Source organism: Oxyura jamaicensis, chromosome 14, assembly GCF_011077185.1.
Source record: "Oxyura jamaicensis isolate SHBP4307 breed ruddy duck chromosome 14, BPBGC_Ojam_1.0, whole genome shotgun sequence".
Lineage (NCBI taxonomy): Eukaryota > Metazoa > Chordata > Aves > Anseriformes > Anatidae > Oxyura > Oxyura jamaicensis.
The window spans coordinates 14,466,498-14,483,448 of record NC_048906.1 but is presented as its reverse complement, the minus strand read 5'-3'; the positions used below and the strand labels follow the sequence as shown (position 1 = coordinate 14,483,448).

General features: G+C 32.1%; 1 protein-coding gene across 26 annotated transcripts in view; it reads left to right on the top strand.

Moving 5' to 3' along the window:
• The window catches only part of RBFOX1 (RNA binding fox-1 homolog 1), an 814,571-nt gene that overhangs the window by 791,841 nt on the left and 5,779 nt on the right, over positions 1-16,951 (top strand). For 2 of the 26 annotated variants that reach the window (XM_035339106.1, XM_035339132.1), the window contains one exon: positions 6,222-6,274. The exons of the other annotated variants lie outside the window; for them this stretch is intronic. In XM_035339106.1, the coding sequence (XP_035194997.1) occupies positions 6,222-6,274 (53 nt within the window). The remainder of the gene's footprint in view (positions 1-6,221; positions 6,275-16,951) is intronic. 26 annotated transcript variants of the gene reach the window in all.

Here is a 16,951-nt window from a genome sequence, read left to right as displayed (position 1 = left end):
TACTCTCAAGGCCTGCCTAAAAATTTTGGAAATTAGCATTGAAATAAAAGGTCAGGAATGAGAGAAGTGGGAGATACATTATCTTTTCACACTGAAAACAGAATGCCCAAGTAAAAGTAGAATATCTGATTTTCCCCTTTGTCTTGGTATCGTTGTTAGTAATTAGGGTGAACAAAAAATTGCATAGGTGAAAAGAACCTGGCATTGAAGAACTTAGTCTAAAAGCAAAATATACTTTCCTAAGGCACATCAGGTCATCCAAGATATGACTAGTGCTGTTGAAGCTTGATACCACTGAGTGAATACCTCATGAAATACTTCCTGTTTATGGTTTTATCTTTACTTTAATATAATTTATGGGTATGGCTGTAAAGTTGTTTAGTTGTCTTTGTGTTGTGATTCAAATGCTCTGAGTGTGATAATGTACTTTGATATTACAGGAATGGGAATATAAAACACAATAATAGCAAAATCAAACTTATAGTTATTTTAATATCAATGTTTAAATTATTTAATGGTCTAAATATTTAAATTTAGGAGAGCAGAATGAGGGAACTGGGGAAGACTTCACAAAATTATTTTAGATGGAAATTAGGAAACTTTTCAACCAGCCAACTGTTAGCTATGTTATAATTTACAATGGAAGAACCCTCAACATGAGAGTCCTAGAAGAACGCTGAAGTCTTAAAATTAAGAAAAAATAAGGTATCTTTAATAACAGAATGGAGAAATGTATAGATTTACCTTATATAGTACCTCTGGGGAAAATCATTGCTATACTATATAGTTAACATCTGATCCTTGGAGAGTTGAAGTTGGAATATCTGCAGTGAAGTCAGTGCTTTCTGCTAAGCTGCATCAATATTATGAGCTGAGGTTCTGATCCATGACATCTAAATACTGCATGTGTTTGAAAACCCCATGGTGGTCACTGATTACATATAGTTTTAATCTTCCCCCTGTAAATTCTGTTCAGTATTGTGTTTGCTTTCATCTTAATTTCCTCTCTTCCATGGCTCTGAGCTCTTTTTAGCAGTTGCTCAACTGTTTTGTTGTGAGGGGGCTGCACCTCTGTATTAAGCAAAATGATTATTGTCTAGTTTGTGAAGTTAGAAAGTAAAGTACAAGAATTCTGGTATATGAAACAGAACCATTGTATGTTAGGGTATCGTGATTTCTTTTACATTTTAAAATTTTTAGATGAAAATTCAATTGTCACTCAGTCTTTTAGGGAAAAGAAAGGACACAGGCAACACTTGGTAGTTTGTCATGTGTGCCCTGCAAACAGGCTCTTAATCCACAGTCACCTAAGTATATAAATTTCCCAACACACAGAGATGAACATACGTTTGTACCTATGAAAAAATATCGGGACCACTGACTGCAGGAAGGAAAACGTAGTAGTAGTTTGATGCTTTTTTAAGAATATGTAGTAGTACAGGCAAAGCACGATGAGCACTTCCTTTCTGAAGCTTGGGCAACTTTAAGGAAACTGTTAGGGGGAGCACTCAGAGATTTCTCTCCTGAAATTATCCTGGATTTGTGCTCCATACTGTTTAGATCCCTCAAATCATATATATATATATATTTTACATATATATATATTAAATTAAAAAATAAAAAATGTGTCTAGGATCCATTCTCTGAATCTCTTGATATCTTCCACTTCCGTATCCTGAATTTTCATACTAGCAAAAATGAGAAATCGTTTATGGGTCAGACAAGATCAGTTATTTTTGTACTGTACCACAGTCTCCATTGTAAGATGCTGCTCTTTCTGAGCTCCATTTTACTTTAAGATGCCACAGACTTTTAAAATAAACATTTTGTCTAATTAGATACAGAGAATATGATAATAATTGTATATATTTATGTGTAAAAGAATTATCAGAATTTTGGTATTTAAGTAGTGCAGCATCTAAAGAACGTTTCACATTGTTTTCTCAGTGAGGAGAAGCTCCCAGTTTTCTATATGTGAAGGAAACAAACGTTCCAGTATTTTATCAAAGATACCATTCTGTTATAAGCAAGAATGGTTCTGTCTTTTCTGGTATCTACTTGTCATTCAAATAACCTATCTTTTTGGTATTAGTCTTTACAAGGATGAAAAACATTAAGGAACTTTTAGAAAAGTTTGAAGAAAAGTCATAAATGTTTGTTAAGCAGAAATTCTGTTAATACTGTAATTTTTTCCTGAAGGACCATGTACTCTACAAGGTGACTGGAATATCAGAGAACTGTATATCAGGAATATCAGATAACTCCCAGAGAACAAAGAATAAAAGTGAGTGGAAAAACCAGTCAGAACTATGGAAACCTGTTTACGGAAGAGACTTCTGTAGAAATACAAGCTAAAAATACTACACAGTAATTGCAAATTGTTGACATGGTTCTACTAAATTTCACATATAGGGTCTTACTTAAATTCAGTTTTGATATATGTGTAACTTCCATATTAGGTCAGTATGCTTTAGAATTAAATGTATGGAAGTTTTTTTCTGTATAACTTCAGCACAGCTGAAGGTCACTTGTCAGAAGCAAGACTAAAAAAATCTTCCTGAAAATGGATAGATGCACCATTGTGGCAAGAGGAAAGAGCAGAGGAAAATAGAACATTGCTGTACCTTTTTGAAAACTGGAATAATGCAGGCTCAATAACTAACCCAAAGTAAGAGCAAACATAAAATCACTTAATGTTAGATTCACTGTCCTCTTCCTCTGTTTCTGTTCTAATTCAAGAAATATACTGAATGTTAAACACTTATTTCTGACTTTAAAAACATCTTTATTACCATACTGGTAAAAATCCTTGGTAGTTCTCAATTTACTAGAAGAAACAAGAAATTGATATATAGAAATAGGAGAACTAATGTCACGCATAAGCATTTGCCCTTGGGAAATAGGTGCTCAGATGGAATATGACCATTTTGAGACCCACAAGTACATTTTTGTGACCCATACTGTCTAAGTTTACAACAGAGATCTCAAGCTGTTTAAGGGTACTGCTCTAACACTTAAAATTGCATTTAGCCCAGGGTGGGAATATCTGGCATGTTGAATGTATGCATCAAATCAATGTATTTCTCATGTTACTTTTTCAATTTAGCCATTTATTTCACTTACAACTAGTAACAATTTAAAAATATTTATTTAAAGGGAAAAAAAAAAAAAAAAAAAGTTCTCTAGATTTTAAATATGTGGATGTGGGATTTTTACACCTGAAATATAAAACCATGAGCAGTGAAAAATCTGTCCTTTGCCGTCATTGTTAACACCTAAATTAAATTCATGGAAACAATTCTGTATCTTAAAGATTGAGTAGGACTTATTTTATAATAAAGTTTGACTCTACTTATATATATATATATTACATTTATGAGTCAACAGAAAGCATAGAAATGATGAGCAACATTAAAACAACCTAAAATGCATCTTGAATTTCCACCATACCTTACTATGAAGTTAATCCTTGTACACTCAAGGCAGTTAGTGCTTATAATTGGTCTTCTAAGGAAACAATCATACATTTTCAAAGGACTGGGTTAGGTTAGCTGCCCTTTTCCAGGTCTGCTTTTCATATGCTGTAAAATAAATGGAATATGATACATCCTTGGATCAGCTGAATTCAGGAGTCCTGTAAATTAAGGGATCTCCACACTAAGGAATAATACGTCCTTTGGACAGCAAGTGAGATACATGAACCTCTGATTCTCAGTTCTTTCTCTAGTCTATGTAAATAATAGTACACAATTTAGCTAAATAATAAACCTGTCTCTGTAAAAACATTAAAGCCATCAAGCTACTAAAAAAAGTGCTTTGAATTGTTACCAATAACAAATAGATATTGCAAAAAAAAACCACCACTAGTTTATTAAACATCACAATTTAGTCTTATATTCCCATAGATTAATACATTATCCTTTTCGTTCTCACAGTTCCTGTGTGCAATAATATGCAACTTCTTCCTTACTTTCAAATTTGATTTGTAGAGTTGTGAAATAAATTTTCCAAAAGCAAAATATAGTAAAGATAGAATGTTCCTATGTAAACTGAAGCAGTATAACAGGGAATGTTTCGGGTAGATTTTTTTTTTTTTTTGGTTAGGTATCACTTTGGGTTAATTTTTTTTTTTTTTTTTAATGCATTTTCTACCAGTAATTATTGGAGAGTTGGTAATAAAAGGTGAGAATTTAGAGCAGTTTCAGTAGCATCTGTGGTTCCAAACAAACAAAAACAATTAGAAGTTAGTGTTCTGCTGTCCTGTAAATAACAAAACCAGCATTCTTACAGATTCTTACAGATAATTCTGTACTTTGGCATTTGAAGATATAGCATCTGTGAGTCAATGTTGCATGAGAACACATGATCTGAATTGACACAAAGAAAAAGAGCTTCTCGGCCATTTTTGTGGCTGTTTTCATTAGATGAAAAGACAGTTTTATAACTTCACAGATATAAATGAAAAGGATTTTCTGTATGCCAGTAGCTGGTAAGTCTGAATTGCTTCTATTAGGAAAAAAATCTGGTTCTTTATATGTAATTATCACAAGAGGTGATAATAAAAGAGGTGGTATGAGTTAACATAACAGTGACAAAGTATGCTATCTATGAAATATGGAGTAGCTTTGTATTTATTATAATAAATTTATCCCCTTTCATTTTTTAAATATATATATATATATTTAAGATTATGTACAAGATAGATCTCATTAGCTTGTTACATTGCTGAAAATGACAAAATAAAGAACAAAACTACCAATCTATACATCCAATCGAAAATGAAGGAATTAGATGAAAAATACAATTTGGTCACTACGATCATTGATGTTAGATGATAGGTGCTAGTAACTCTTGAGATAGAGTCAATAAGAAGCTACTGCTTTCGTTCTTAATCAACTCCTGCCCCTATAGTATGGACTACAGATTCCTTGGTTTTATTTTGTTTATTTGTTTTTCAACATGTGAATTTTTAAGTAACAAGGTTCACAGATTTTTAAACTAGAATTGCAAATGTCTTTAATACACTGGAGGTGAAATAATAGAAATAGTTGTTATTCACTTAGATCTTCAAGGTTCTGTTACACTTACGAGATGTTTGCTCCTGAACTGAATAGTTTTCAATAGGAGCTTCAGAGCACTTAATGCTTGACAGAGTTTTCATTATTTTACACAACTGAGTTTTCCAATAGTCCTCAGTATGAGATAGATGTAGTTCCTTGTAGTTCTTATTTGGTAGACTCTTGCATTAAAGCTGTGCAAAACTCTGTTTTTCACCATGCAGTGCAGGCTGGAGGAGCTAGCTGCAATTCCGTGCAAACTAGCACTCAAATAATTTTACCTATGTTCTTTATTACTCCTGCACAACACGAACATCATCCAAGGAAGCTATGCATATGCATATAAAGGAATCACTTGATGTTAATCCTTAAATGTGGTTTCCATTAACCTACATCCTGTTTGCTTTGACTTCAAAAAGGGCAAATTGGGATTTCTACTATAATGGAGTTTCCTAGATTTTGAAATACTACTGTATTTAGCATTTCTCTTTTCATGTTACCTGGTTTAAAAAAAAAAAAAAAAAAAAAAAAAAAAAAAAAATTTTTAAAAATAAGGCTTATATTAAATTGCTTATATCTCTAGTTTATTCTCATAATATTCTGAAAAAAAAAAAAAACACTTTTGTATGTCTTTGGATGACAGCATATGAAAGTATACGATGTCCTTTTTTTCTATATAAATCACAGAAAATTCATTTTCTGATTGCAGTAATATTTAGACATATAAAGTTATTTTACTTTCAATATTCTCCTTTAAGATATATGAAGTAAATTGCATTTAAAAAAAAAAAAAACAACACATCACTTTTTACATATTTCCATTAGTGCCCTTTAATATCTATATGAATATAATTTGATTTTTGTTAGACTTCATAAATATGTTGACATGACATATCTGTGACACTGAACATGAAGCTTCCAATGCAAGAGTTTGTACATAGTCCATACCCAAATGTCACCATTATTTCATTTAAAAGATCCCAGCATGTCTACCTCATGATCGCTATAAACTCTATAGTACTGGAATACGTCAACACTTTTTCTTGCTACATTCATTAAAATTAAGCACCCTTACCCTACCCCATCTGTAAACATCAAGTCAATTGGCAGCTAGCACATTTCCCAGTCAGCAAGCAGTATTGTGAATTTTATCTTCTCTTGCAGAAATCAATTCGTCTTCGTTGCAGCAGATGAAATTTCTTGTAACACCTCTGCAGGTAACAATCATTGATACTTCTTGATGCATCCATCCAGGTCTCAATATCCTTTTTCACATGCTGCATTTAATCGTAAGAGAAAGCATAGGAAAGTCCATAATATAAATTTTTGAAATAGTTTCATTAATTTGTAGCTTGAGTCTTTAGGTTCTGCCATATGAAAGACATTAGGTTATTTGCTGACTTTGGTGTTTGATTTCCAGTTAAAATATTATGTGGCCTAGAAAAGTAAGAATATGTTAAGCCTTCTCATAAAAACTTAATGTGCAGTACAATCAAGATTGTGACTTAAAAAAAAGTCAAAACAAACCAAACTAATGAAAAGAGTAAGTTAGAAATAGTTAGATCTATGTAGGACATTGTAAGTGCTATAGATTTAACAGATTTCTTTTCAACTCTTTGGGGGCAAATGTTGCCCACAAGGGTACTGCAGACCCTAAAGCACTCACAAAGTCTATCCTATGGATAAGATAGTGGGAGAGAGGGTCTGTGTCTTCAGAGGATCACTCTCTAGTAAGTAAAAAGTCTTAGCTGCTTTTCCGGTATACTATCATGTTGTAAGCCATGGGTACAGAAGAATGAAAAATGTTTTCAAAAAGTATTTACTAATGGTAATTTATAAGTATATCAGATGTGTCAAGGGATTTTATGTCTTTTAAGCAATAGATGTTGAACAATCTTAGTCTTAATACAGGTAAGGATGATGTTATGTCGCTACATAAGAAATCGAAAGCCAAAATAATTAGCAACAGTGTTGGGCCATATTCTGCTGATAGCGTTATGCAAAAAAATCTGCTGAGTTCATGGAGCTGTGTGTATTGAAGGATGAAAGGATATATAGTGTGAACAAAATGTTGGTATTAAGAAATGTTTATTTATACAGAGTTGTACATTAGCAGAAATAAAGGTGATGAGTTTTCTGCTTATTCTAGAGTGACCTACAAAGAAATAAATAAAAAATATGTATTTATGAAAAAGAAGAAGACCATAGCTAAAGCCACAATATGCTGAGATTGTAATAATTTGTATGGTAGCCACAGCATTTTTGGTAATCTGAAAAGTTATTCCCTTTAAAAAAAATTTTTAAAAATGAATTTTTCCGAGTCCCGAATTATTAGTAGAGTACATTTTGAGAATATTTGACACTTTCTTGGTCTCACTGGATTTGTATTTTGGCATTCATTTATTTCACCTGTGCTTCCTATTCTGGATTGTAGTGAGCTGACTACTCATTAGACTACTAATTTATAAACTTATCTAGCAACTTTTGAACTTGGAATTCTTGATACAGACATGTGGTCTTTAATAATTTTCTTGTCCTGAAAACAATTCCCTCTTTTGCAGAGTGAACCCTTCCCAGCATGAGTTATACCTGTAGACATTTTTTTCCTCAGTTCACACAGTATTCAAGTATCCAAGACTATGCTATACATATTCTGTATATCACTACTCTGGAATTCCAGTCAATAATATAATACATTTGTTCATCGGTAAATTCAGTGGACTGTACACAGAAGAAAACGGACTTTTGTGTATATTTACTAAAACTTTTCAGTTTACCAGTAAATTACCTCTATTGAATTGTTGGAATAAATAGGGTGTTTTTGTTAGGTATGTTCTTGAAAGTATGATAAATATTAATGACAGGTAACTGAAGGTGCCTTTTTTGTTATATGATCTGAAGGAGAAAGCCTGTATCTTCTCTTCCTTGTATATTTAAATTTTAGTGACAGAATTTAAAGGACTTCTGGCTATATTTAAAAAATCATACTCCAGCCCATATTTCTGTTTGGTACAAATTGCCAAAATTGTGTTTGGTCTTTCAAATCTGTAAGCTGACTTCCAACTAATTTGTTATCTAATGTTCTGTGTTTTAATACATGAAGTAAATATAGATACATAATCTTTCAGAACAGCAGCTGACAGTCATGTGGTTTTTCAGATGCATGCAATACACCTGCAATACAATTTTCTATGCTAGTAGTGCTTCTAAACTCAATTACAGTAATTCAAGTGTTGGCAAACTTGATTTAAGATGAAGGTTTTGATAATATGTTCAATGTTTGAAATGTGAGTATATATACATTTGTATTGTTTCCTTGTAAAGAATGTAAGTGTTTGTAGATTTCAGATAATAATAAAACAAGTAAGTTTTTGGTTGGATTTTTACCATTAAATAGAAATGGGAAGTCTTGGGTGATTCTCCTGATAATAATCACTCATCTCTTCCTAATGCTTTATCATTTCTGCCAGAGGACACATAACCCTCAATCATATGATGTTATTTTTCCTAGCTTAGGAATTAAGTGATCTTGGAAACCCAAATGAAAGGCTATTGCCAATGTGTCAATATACACATTTCTATTTCTGTATGTGTATCTGTTCTTACTTGAACATTATACACAGAAAAGATATGATAGTGTGCTACAGAGGGATCCTTTCAAGGGAAATTTTAAATATTTTGCTCTTGCATCTAGCGCATTCTGAAGCTAAAAATAATTACTCTTCAGAAGAGAAGTTTTGTGCTTCTGGGATAGATCTTCTCTGGCAGGCATGATTAAAGAGTATGCAAACAGACCTAAACTAGATCAGAGGTAGGGAAACTTATCTGAAACCTCCTTTCAGTTTGATGATGGAATTTTAAACAAGGATCTCTGAAGAATTTCCTCTAGCAAAACTCTGACAATGGTTATATTAGAGGAGAATTAATCCTGAGTTTTCTGCCTGATAGAAGCAAAATGGATCTTACCCTATCAGTCTCCTTATAAATCAGAATGAAACCCAGAGTAAACCTATGGTTTATTTACTTGTTGGATAGAGAACATTTTTCATTTTGAATCTTTAACATTTTTTAATGATTTTTTCAAATGAGTGCTCAGTATATATATTTTTTATTTTAAGTTTTACAAGGTCAAAATTCATAGTTTGTAAACAAAGAAAAAATATTTTCTAGTGTCTTTACCAAGTTCATTCTAGGATGTACCTGCGTATCACTTTTTATGATTTTTTCTGTAAAAATGGAACAGGATCATTAATCTATATTTACACCACTCTTGCTATCTTTATCCAGCTTTTAATGCGTATCCAACTGCCATCTACAAACAAAATTAAAATCCAGTGTGATATTATTTATATAATATCATCACAGCTGATATTATTTTTTCTTCCAAGTATATATACAATTTATGATTTTGAAATAACAGAGAGAAAGGAAAAGGTATATGTAAACCTGAATTTGTAATGAAGTATGGTGAAAGTGGATACAATATATGTCCAATTGTAACTGTATTTATTTTTATATTTGAGCAAAGTCATCCCTAGGAGGCAGGATTGTGTGTGTGTGTGTTTGTGTGGGTGTGTGTGTAAAAGAAATGGGTTATAAAACTTTAGAAGTTGATAGTCCTGCATTAAGTTTTTGACCTCTGTTTGGAGAAAGAAACGGTCTCCAAAACAAATTAAATATTCTGAAATGTTTAATTTTCAATTTAGGAAAAACATATAATTAAAAAGGCGGTGTGAAGAGGCAAACATTTATACTATCACAATAGTTTGAAAAAATATTGACCGTTTTTAATAAAGGCAATTGCTCAAGTCATGGCAATTTTCCTCTGTACTACCATTAACCTGTCAACATTAACACTACCACTAATTTAAGACATAATAACAAACATTGATATACTTCTTTAAAATCAAATTAACATTTGACAAAGTGCTTAGAAAGGAAAAGGTACCTGTTGTGGTCTATCTCTGCTATGTACATAAATAATTTTATCTGGTCAAATGTTGCTATGCATGCTTGCATACATCTCATTGACACATTTAGGTTTCTGGTAGGAGACATTGATCACATTATACTCTTTGAAAGGAATTTCCAAACAGTAGATATTATACAAGCTGCTTTGGAAAAAAAATGCAGTTTTAGGGAGGTTTGCATCAGACTTTTTGAATTACTGTGTAAAGACATAGGTTCAGTTGTGAGAGGTTTCTTTCTTAGTATCACTGCCTATGGGTTTGATTTCATTCATGAAGTAATTTGGGAAAATAACCATTTTCTACAAGATGCTTTTATAATTATGTTAAACTCTTCTACTAATCAGATGAATTAAAAAATTAAGATGAAGGAGCATTTCTAAGGTCTTTATGCTAGTATTTATTTAAGTCTCTACAGGTTTTGCCTTTGAAAAATAGCAGATATTGAAGTTTTTGCACTGGAAAAACTAGGGAATGTTGTACATTATTAAATGTTGCACATTATTAAACTTCTATAAATTCAAGTGTCTTTTATGTTGGTGCCTTAAACTTCCCTTTACTGCTGCTGTAAATAGTGCTTACATGGAATTCTATTTGTTACTACTGTTACTGCTCTTGGTAGTTGTGTGGTAAAGATGTTCAGCTATTGGATCAGTTGATAAAAATCAGTAAATGCTTTGATTATTCTCTGTTCTTCTTTCTTAAAATTTGATCAATTCCTTTTCTCACTGACCGAAAACACTGGCAGACCTTTTTGGCATCTTTGTCATTATCTCTTTGACAGCTTGCCTTCCCTATGCTTACAGTTCTAGGTCAGTTCACATGGTTAGTCAATTGTGACAACATGACAAGATTAAGTAAAGCTGAGTTTCTGTGATTTCTAAATGGAGGATTTGCAATGTGAAGCTCCTTTGATAAACAGAAATAGTGAATAATCTGTTTGCCCTCAACAAGTGCATATAAGCATGTGTGCATCCCCTGTACTGTTTATTATTATTATTATTATTATTGTTATTTAATGAAACAAACAGAATTTTTTCTCATAGACTGAAAGCAGGACACATGAAAGGTGGTTTGTGTGTGTTCTGTATGTATGATTATATACTAGTAAATTAAATAAACAGGGATTCATTATGAATATCCTGAGGTTATTATATAACATTTAAAACATTAAACCAACAAAAATATTATTGCGTACTACTGAACTTTACACACAAGCAAAAAAAAGACTTCTTTAGAATGTAATGTAAGAATTGTCTGGTGTATTTTTTACTGAATAGATCAGAATTTAATTAGGGTTTATTGCCACAAAATATAACAAATATAACAGCAGTAGTAACAGACAAATATTGTACAAATTAAAAATAAAATAAAATAAAATAAAAATGCTTGTTTTTCTTTGAAATACAACAGTTTGTGTCACCTGATGGCAAGGTGTCACCTGATGGCAAGCCTCAATTTGCCCAGTGGCTTTTTATTTTGTTATATAAATGAAGTCTCTTTCTTGGATAGAGGTTATACAAAAATGTGCTGTTGGTAGCACATAATTATTTTCCTTTTTTATATAAACATCAAGTGCACACTCGTGTGGAATCTGCCTTTGTCAATTTGTAAATCCAGACACCAAGACTGAAATTTGAGACAGAGCTTTTAAGCTGTGGTCTGTCCCTGGGGTTGTTCCATAGTACTGATTCAGCGCCACCTCAGGAGGGATGTCACCTGTGCTGCAGTTTGTTGCATTTCTATATTTCTGTAAATTGACTGTTATCAATCATATTTTTAAAAATGTTTAACAAGGTGGCAGCTTAACTTTGGATGACTGTAAACATATAACAGACTTCAAACTGTAGGTTGTCATTCAGAAATAAAAATTAAAATCATGTCTGAACGTAAATGATGGAATTTTCTGCAAAGGATGCATCAATTAGCAATAATTATTGAGCCAATTAATAATGGGCATTATCTGGCCAAATTCAGATATTACATAAATAAAATCAAGACCTGGAAATTCTTCCCTGAATAGGCTTTTAAAATTTCTTCTGGCTCCAACTGGAAGAAAAAAGTAGACTGCTTCTAATGTTATCACTAATGTATTTACAAATATCCCTTTGTTGAAATCATTTATTATCATGATTTATTATTATCATGATTTATTATTATTATTATCATGATCATTGATTATCATTATAGACTATGGTCACTTTTTTATCTCTCTGAAAACCTAGGAATGTTAATGCTATACTAACAGGAAATACTGCATGGTCTTCAATATATACAGGAGGTTAGCACTGCAGGATACCTTGAAGTTTCACTATTTCATTGTGCTATGTCTGTCTATACTACACCTTCCCAAGTCTTTTTCTGTTGCACATCACAATACTGTAAAGCATTATCAGTAGTAGAAAAGGAAAATTATATGCAAAGGAATATTTTATGCTCCTGCAGAATTATCTTAATATTTGGTATTATGCATTTCAAACTTTTCATAGAGGATTTTAACATTTTTAACCTTGATAGTCAAGGAAAATGACTGAAAACTGTTTTTATCAGCAGTTTTCAAATGTTTTCCTCAGAATTAAGTAAAAATTTAGGGCAGACTTCTGATTTCCTATGAGATATTTAGTGAGACTCATTGCTCACTTACATGACTTAAATGCCTAAAGTTACTTGGTATTAATATCCAAAAGTATTAAAAATATTTGGCTGCAGATGTCTTGGACACCATAAGCTGATAAGTAAAGAATTTTAAGTGAAAGGACTACCACTGCTGCACAGTGATGACCAACTGAGGTTAAAATACTGCAATATGTTGTGTAACTGGTGTGCATACAAAGGAGCTCCTGCTGCTGCTGTCACCTGGTTTTGGTATCATAATAGTCATGTGACCAAGAGAAAACACAGGTTGGTTAGCTACTGGAATCATTTATCTGGATAAGGCCAGGTAACTTGCTTTCCTTGTATTCCTTCCATTGCTTCACTGAAATCTTCATGTCTTTTGTCTACAATTTTATTGCAATTCTGCATCAAGGTCTGATGGAGGAAATATTTGGATTGCCCTTTTTATGCCAGCTGTGAACAGCAAGAGGCACATCCTGCAATAGAACTCATTGCCTAGGTGAACAGTTAGGGTAGGAATACCAAACCACTCTGCATTGTATTCTACCTTTTCATACCTAGCTAAGGCTGACTCGTTCAGTTGCCTTTTTGTAAAGTTTAGTAATAAGTGGCAATACTAGTATTTGTGTAATTTAAGTTTATACTTTTTGAAGACTCAACACATACTGGTTTGAAGAAGCCGCAATTTTATGATTGGATTTTTCAATTAAAATCAAAGCGAGTAAATGGGTAACATTGTGAAGAGTTAGAAATATGAGCTTCCTAGTGGATACATATGCATTGCTCGTAATATGGAAAGCAACAATGGAAGAGCTCATGCAGTTAGGTTGTTATATTATTTTCAGTTTTAATTTTTACTTGATCACTGGCTGAGGTAGTATCAAATTTTTAACTTCTGTTTTATATGAGAATTGAATCATCAATTTCCACAGTTCTTCTAGCAATATCTAGTCTTAAAAAAATGGGGGGAAGTGATAGTATTCAGAAATCTATGCACATCAGATTCTTTAAAGAAAATTAAATCTCATTTTATGCTTTTTAACAACTGAGGAAAATGTTTTAACTTGTTGTATACTTTATAATGTGATTTTTTCTTTATTAATGTTGTCATTAAACCCTATAGTAGATATGTTATTAAGGATCTTCCAACTGTCTCCAGTGAGTATCAGATCTCCATTGTCTGTCCTAGATGTATATAAAAATACAGCCACAGTAACAAAGAACTAAAAAACCTAAAATGGTAATGAAAATTAGAGAAAGGCATACCTTCCATATTTTTAAGAGTCTCTAGTAATACCAATTACTGATGATTTAAAGAAAGAGATTCAATTTCAAAGGCATTACTAAAATGAATGTCTCTTAATTACAATGATTATTATTATTATTATTATTTTCTGTTTGTGCAGTGGGCAAAACAAAATATCCTTTTATATAGTATTTAAGCAATTTTAAATCATTGAAAAAAATGACATATAACCTGAGTAGAGAAGAGCAAATGAGGATTTCTTTTTTGGTAAAGAGTTTGCTGCTACAATGCTACAGATGTTAGCATTGCAATGATGACTTTTTTTTTCACAGAATTTCCCAGTAACGTGTTGGTCAAGCTACTTAAAAACCAGTGCCAGTAAAACAAAATGCTAGCAAATATTAAGTTTTTTCATGCTGTGTCCTGAATACTTGTTCTAGACATACTGAAAAATAGTGAAACTTAACCTCGTTCACATAACTGGTGTGTCACAATTGTTCATCTGTTGTGGTCCCGAGTAAAGAATTTGTAAGTGCACACATCAGTACCGATATATTGATTTAATATTCTGTAAAATACACAAATAATCACCTTGACTATGAAGTCATTTTAAAAAGTTTGCCATTTGCATGTTCTAAATTCTAGTAAATTGTTTACCTAGAATGAATATTTCCAGGGTAAATTATCACAAAGCATTTGAATGCCACTAATTTAATGAGAAATTAGTATGCTGGCATAATAGTGAATAAATGAACCAATGACTATGTGACTACACTAGTTTACTGATTTTCAGTGTGACAATATAGTTTAAGTCCTTGCTATTTTCAGCATGAAAATCAGAATCTATTCTGCTAACCTTCTGAGCTTCTAAATTTGGTGTCATGCAAGGGCGTGTTTAAAAATTAGCATTTAAAAAGAAACCTACTTGCTTTAAGTTTAAGCTGACACTGTTCCTTTCCTCTGTGGAAATGAAATTTATTAATCATAATAAAACCATCATATTCTGAAGGTAGAGGTCACCCTGAGGAGGAAAAAGTCTGTTCATCACAGAGGAATTTCAATGCATTTTTCCCAGATAATATCTGAGCATGGATTCTTTCCTCTTTGGAAATATATTATTCTATAGTTGTGCTTATGTACATCAAGTGTATGTAGGAGGTTGCAAGAAAGAGAATTTTGCAATTTAATCTTTTATACTTTGTTTTCTTTTAGATAAGATTTAGAAGAATTTTTCTTACATTTTATTTCACGTTTACATTACACACATTTATTCAAGTGGAGTTCCAATAAAGATAAAGGAAGAATTAGGAATGTTTCATACTTTAAAAAGAATACAAACTTTACTGGTTCTGAAATACCATTTTTATGCTAACATAAAACAACAGTACAACAGTACTAACTACAGGTGGTACTAACAGTACAAACTTCAGCATTATCTTAATGTCAGTGTAAAACTTTATTTTTAAGAAGCAGGGATTAAGTTAGGTCACAATTTTTACATTAGGATTACTTCACCACTCTTTTGTTTTAAGGAAGAATCATAGTTTGAACAATAGGATGAAAACTACTGAGTTCAAACAGTAATCTTTTCTTTCTTTGGAAATTGCTTATTATATTTATTTATCCATATGTTCCAACTTGCTTGCCCAGATTTCAGTAAAATAATGATGTAACATGTTTAACCACTGTTACCACTACTGTTTATTATAGCACTTGCTCATCACTTCAGTGAGAATTTAGGTTAAATATAAACCTAATTTAATAAAGCTTGAGCACTATGTTGGGCTCTATGGGCTTGTACCTTCCTGCTTAGAAGAACCCCTTGAATTTTGGTCACTTAATCCTTTGCCATGGGTGACCCACTATGCTCTCTGTTTTGTGGGGCACTATATAGTCAATTATGCAGCAGTAAATGGGGATCAGAGCAGTGAGGAGAAAAAAAAAAAAAAGTCACTGTTAGTCCCAATGTAGTTAATGGCTTGCACTACACCAAAACTAATGGGATTCTTGCAGTTCTAAACTTACAGTCCTTGTTTAGTATTACAGTAATACCAGTTAATTGGGGGGGAAAAAAAAAAAAAAAAAAAAAAAAGGAAAATATACCAATTCATGTTGCTTTAAAAATAAGTCATGACTTTAAAGCATGTATAATAGTACATACAATTCATCCTCCATGTTACTAGGGATATAAAGGAAATGTATAGAGCTGGAAATAAGTCTAGATTTAAATTAATTATTTTCCCTTTCAAGATGTTTACTTACATGAGATTTGACTTGAGAGAATTAAAATCATAATGATTTTTAAAATGGATTCTCAGACTTTAAAATGGGCTTAGGCATACAGAGGAAAATAAGGTGTCTTTTTTACTTCAGTGGAGATGAATGAGAAATACATTCTGTTATGTCAAATGGCCCATATCAATTTGGTATTTTTACTATCAAAGCTAAGTATTTTAAATTTCTAAATATTACAATGCTTACATCCCAATGTGGAGGGTTACCGGCATTATGCTCCTTCCAACCAAAGAGACTGCAGAGTATGCAGTCACTGCCAAACCTGAACTAAGAACTCATTCCTCTTTTCTCAAAAGATGAAATATATTTCCACAGATGGGCATTTATGGATACCACCATTTAAATAGAATTTATATATAAATTTAATCTTTCACTTAAATATACTTCACATAAATTTAATCCTTCACTTCAGTATATTGGATGCAAAAAAGAAAATAGTGTGTTTTATACAAGTCTTTTACACATATTTTCCTGAGTTTTAAGACTATAAGGTAGAAAATTATTGCCCATCCCTGCTTCCCCTGGATATTTATGTCTGTCTTCAATGAGGCCCTCTCTGGTAAAATCTAAAGAAAACATGGCTATACATAAGAAATTGAGCCCACATTCATGAACTTGCGGTACTTCCATAGCTTCAATAGATTAATTCCTTTTTAATGTATTACCCATTAATAGAAAGTTGAATTTACTGAGTAAACAAGATAGTACAACTGAAGGCATTCAGCCACTATGGTTTTACTTTGTAGTGAAACATCCAGGTTTTGCCATGG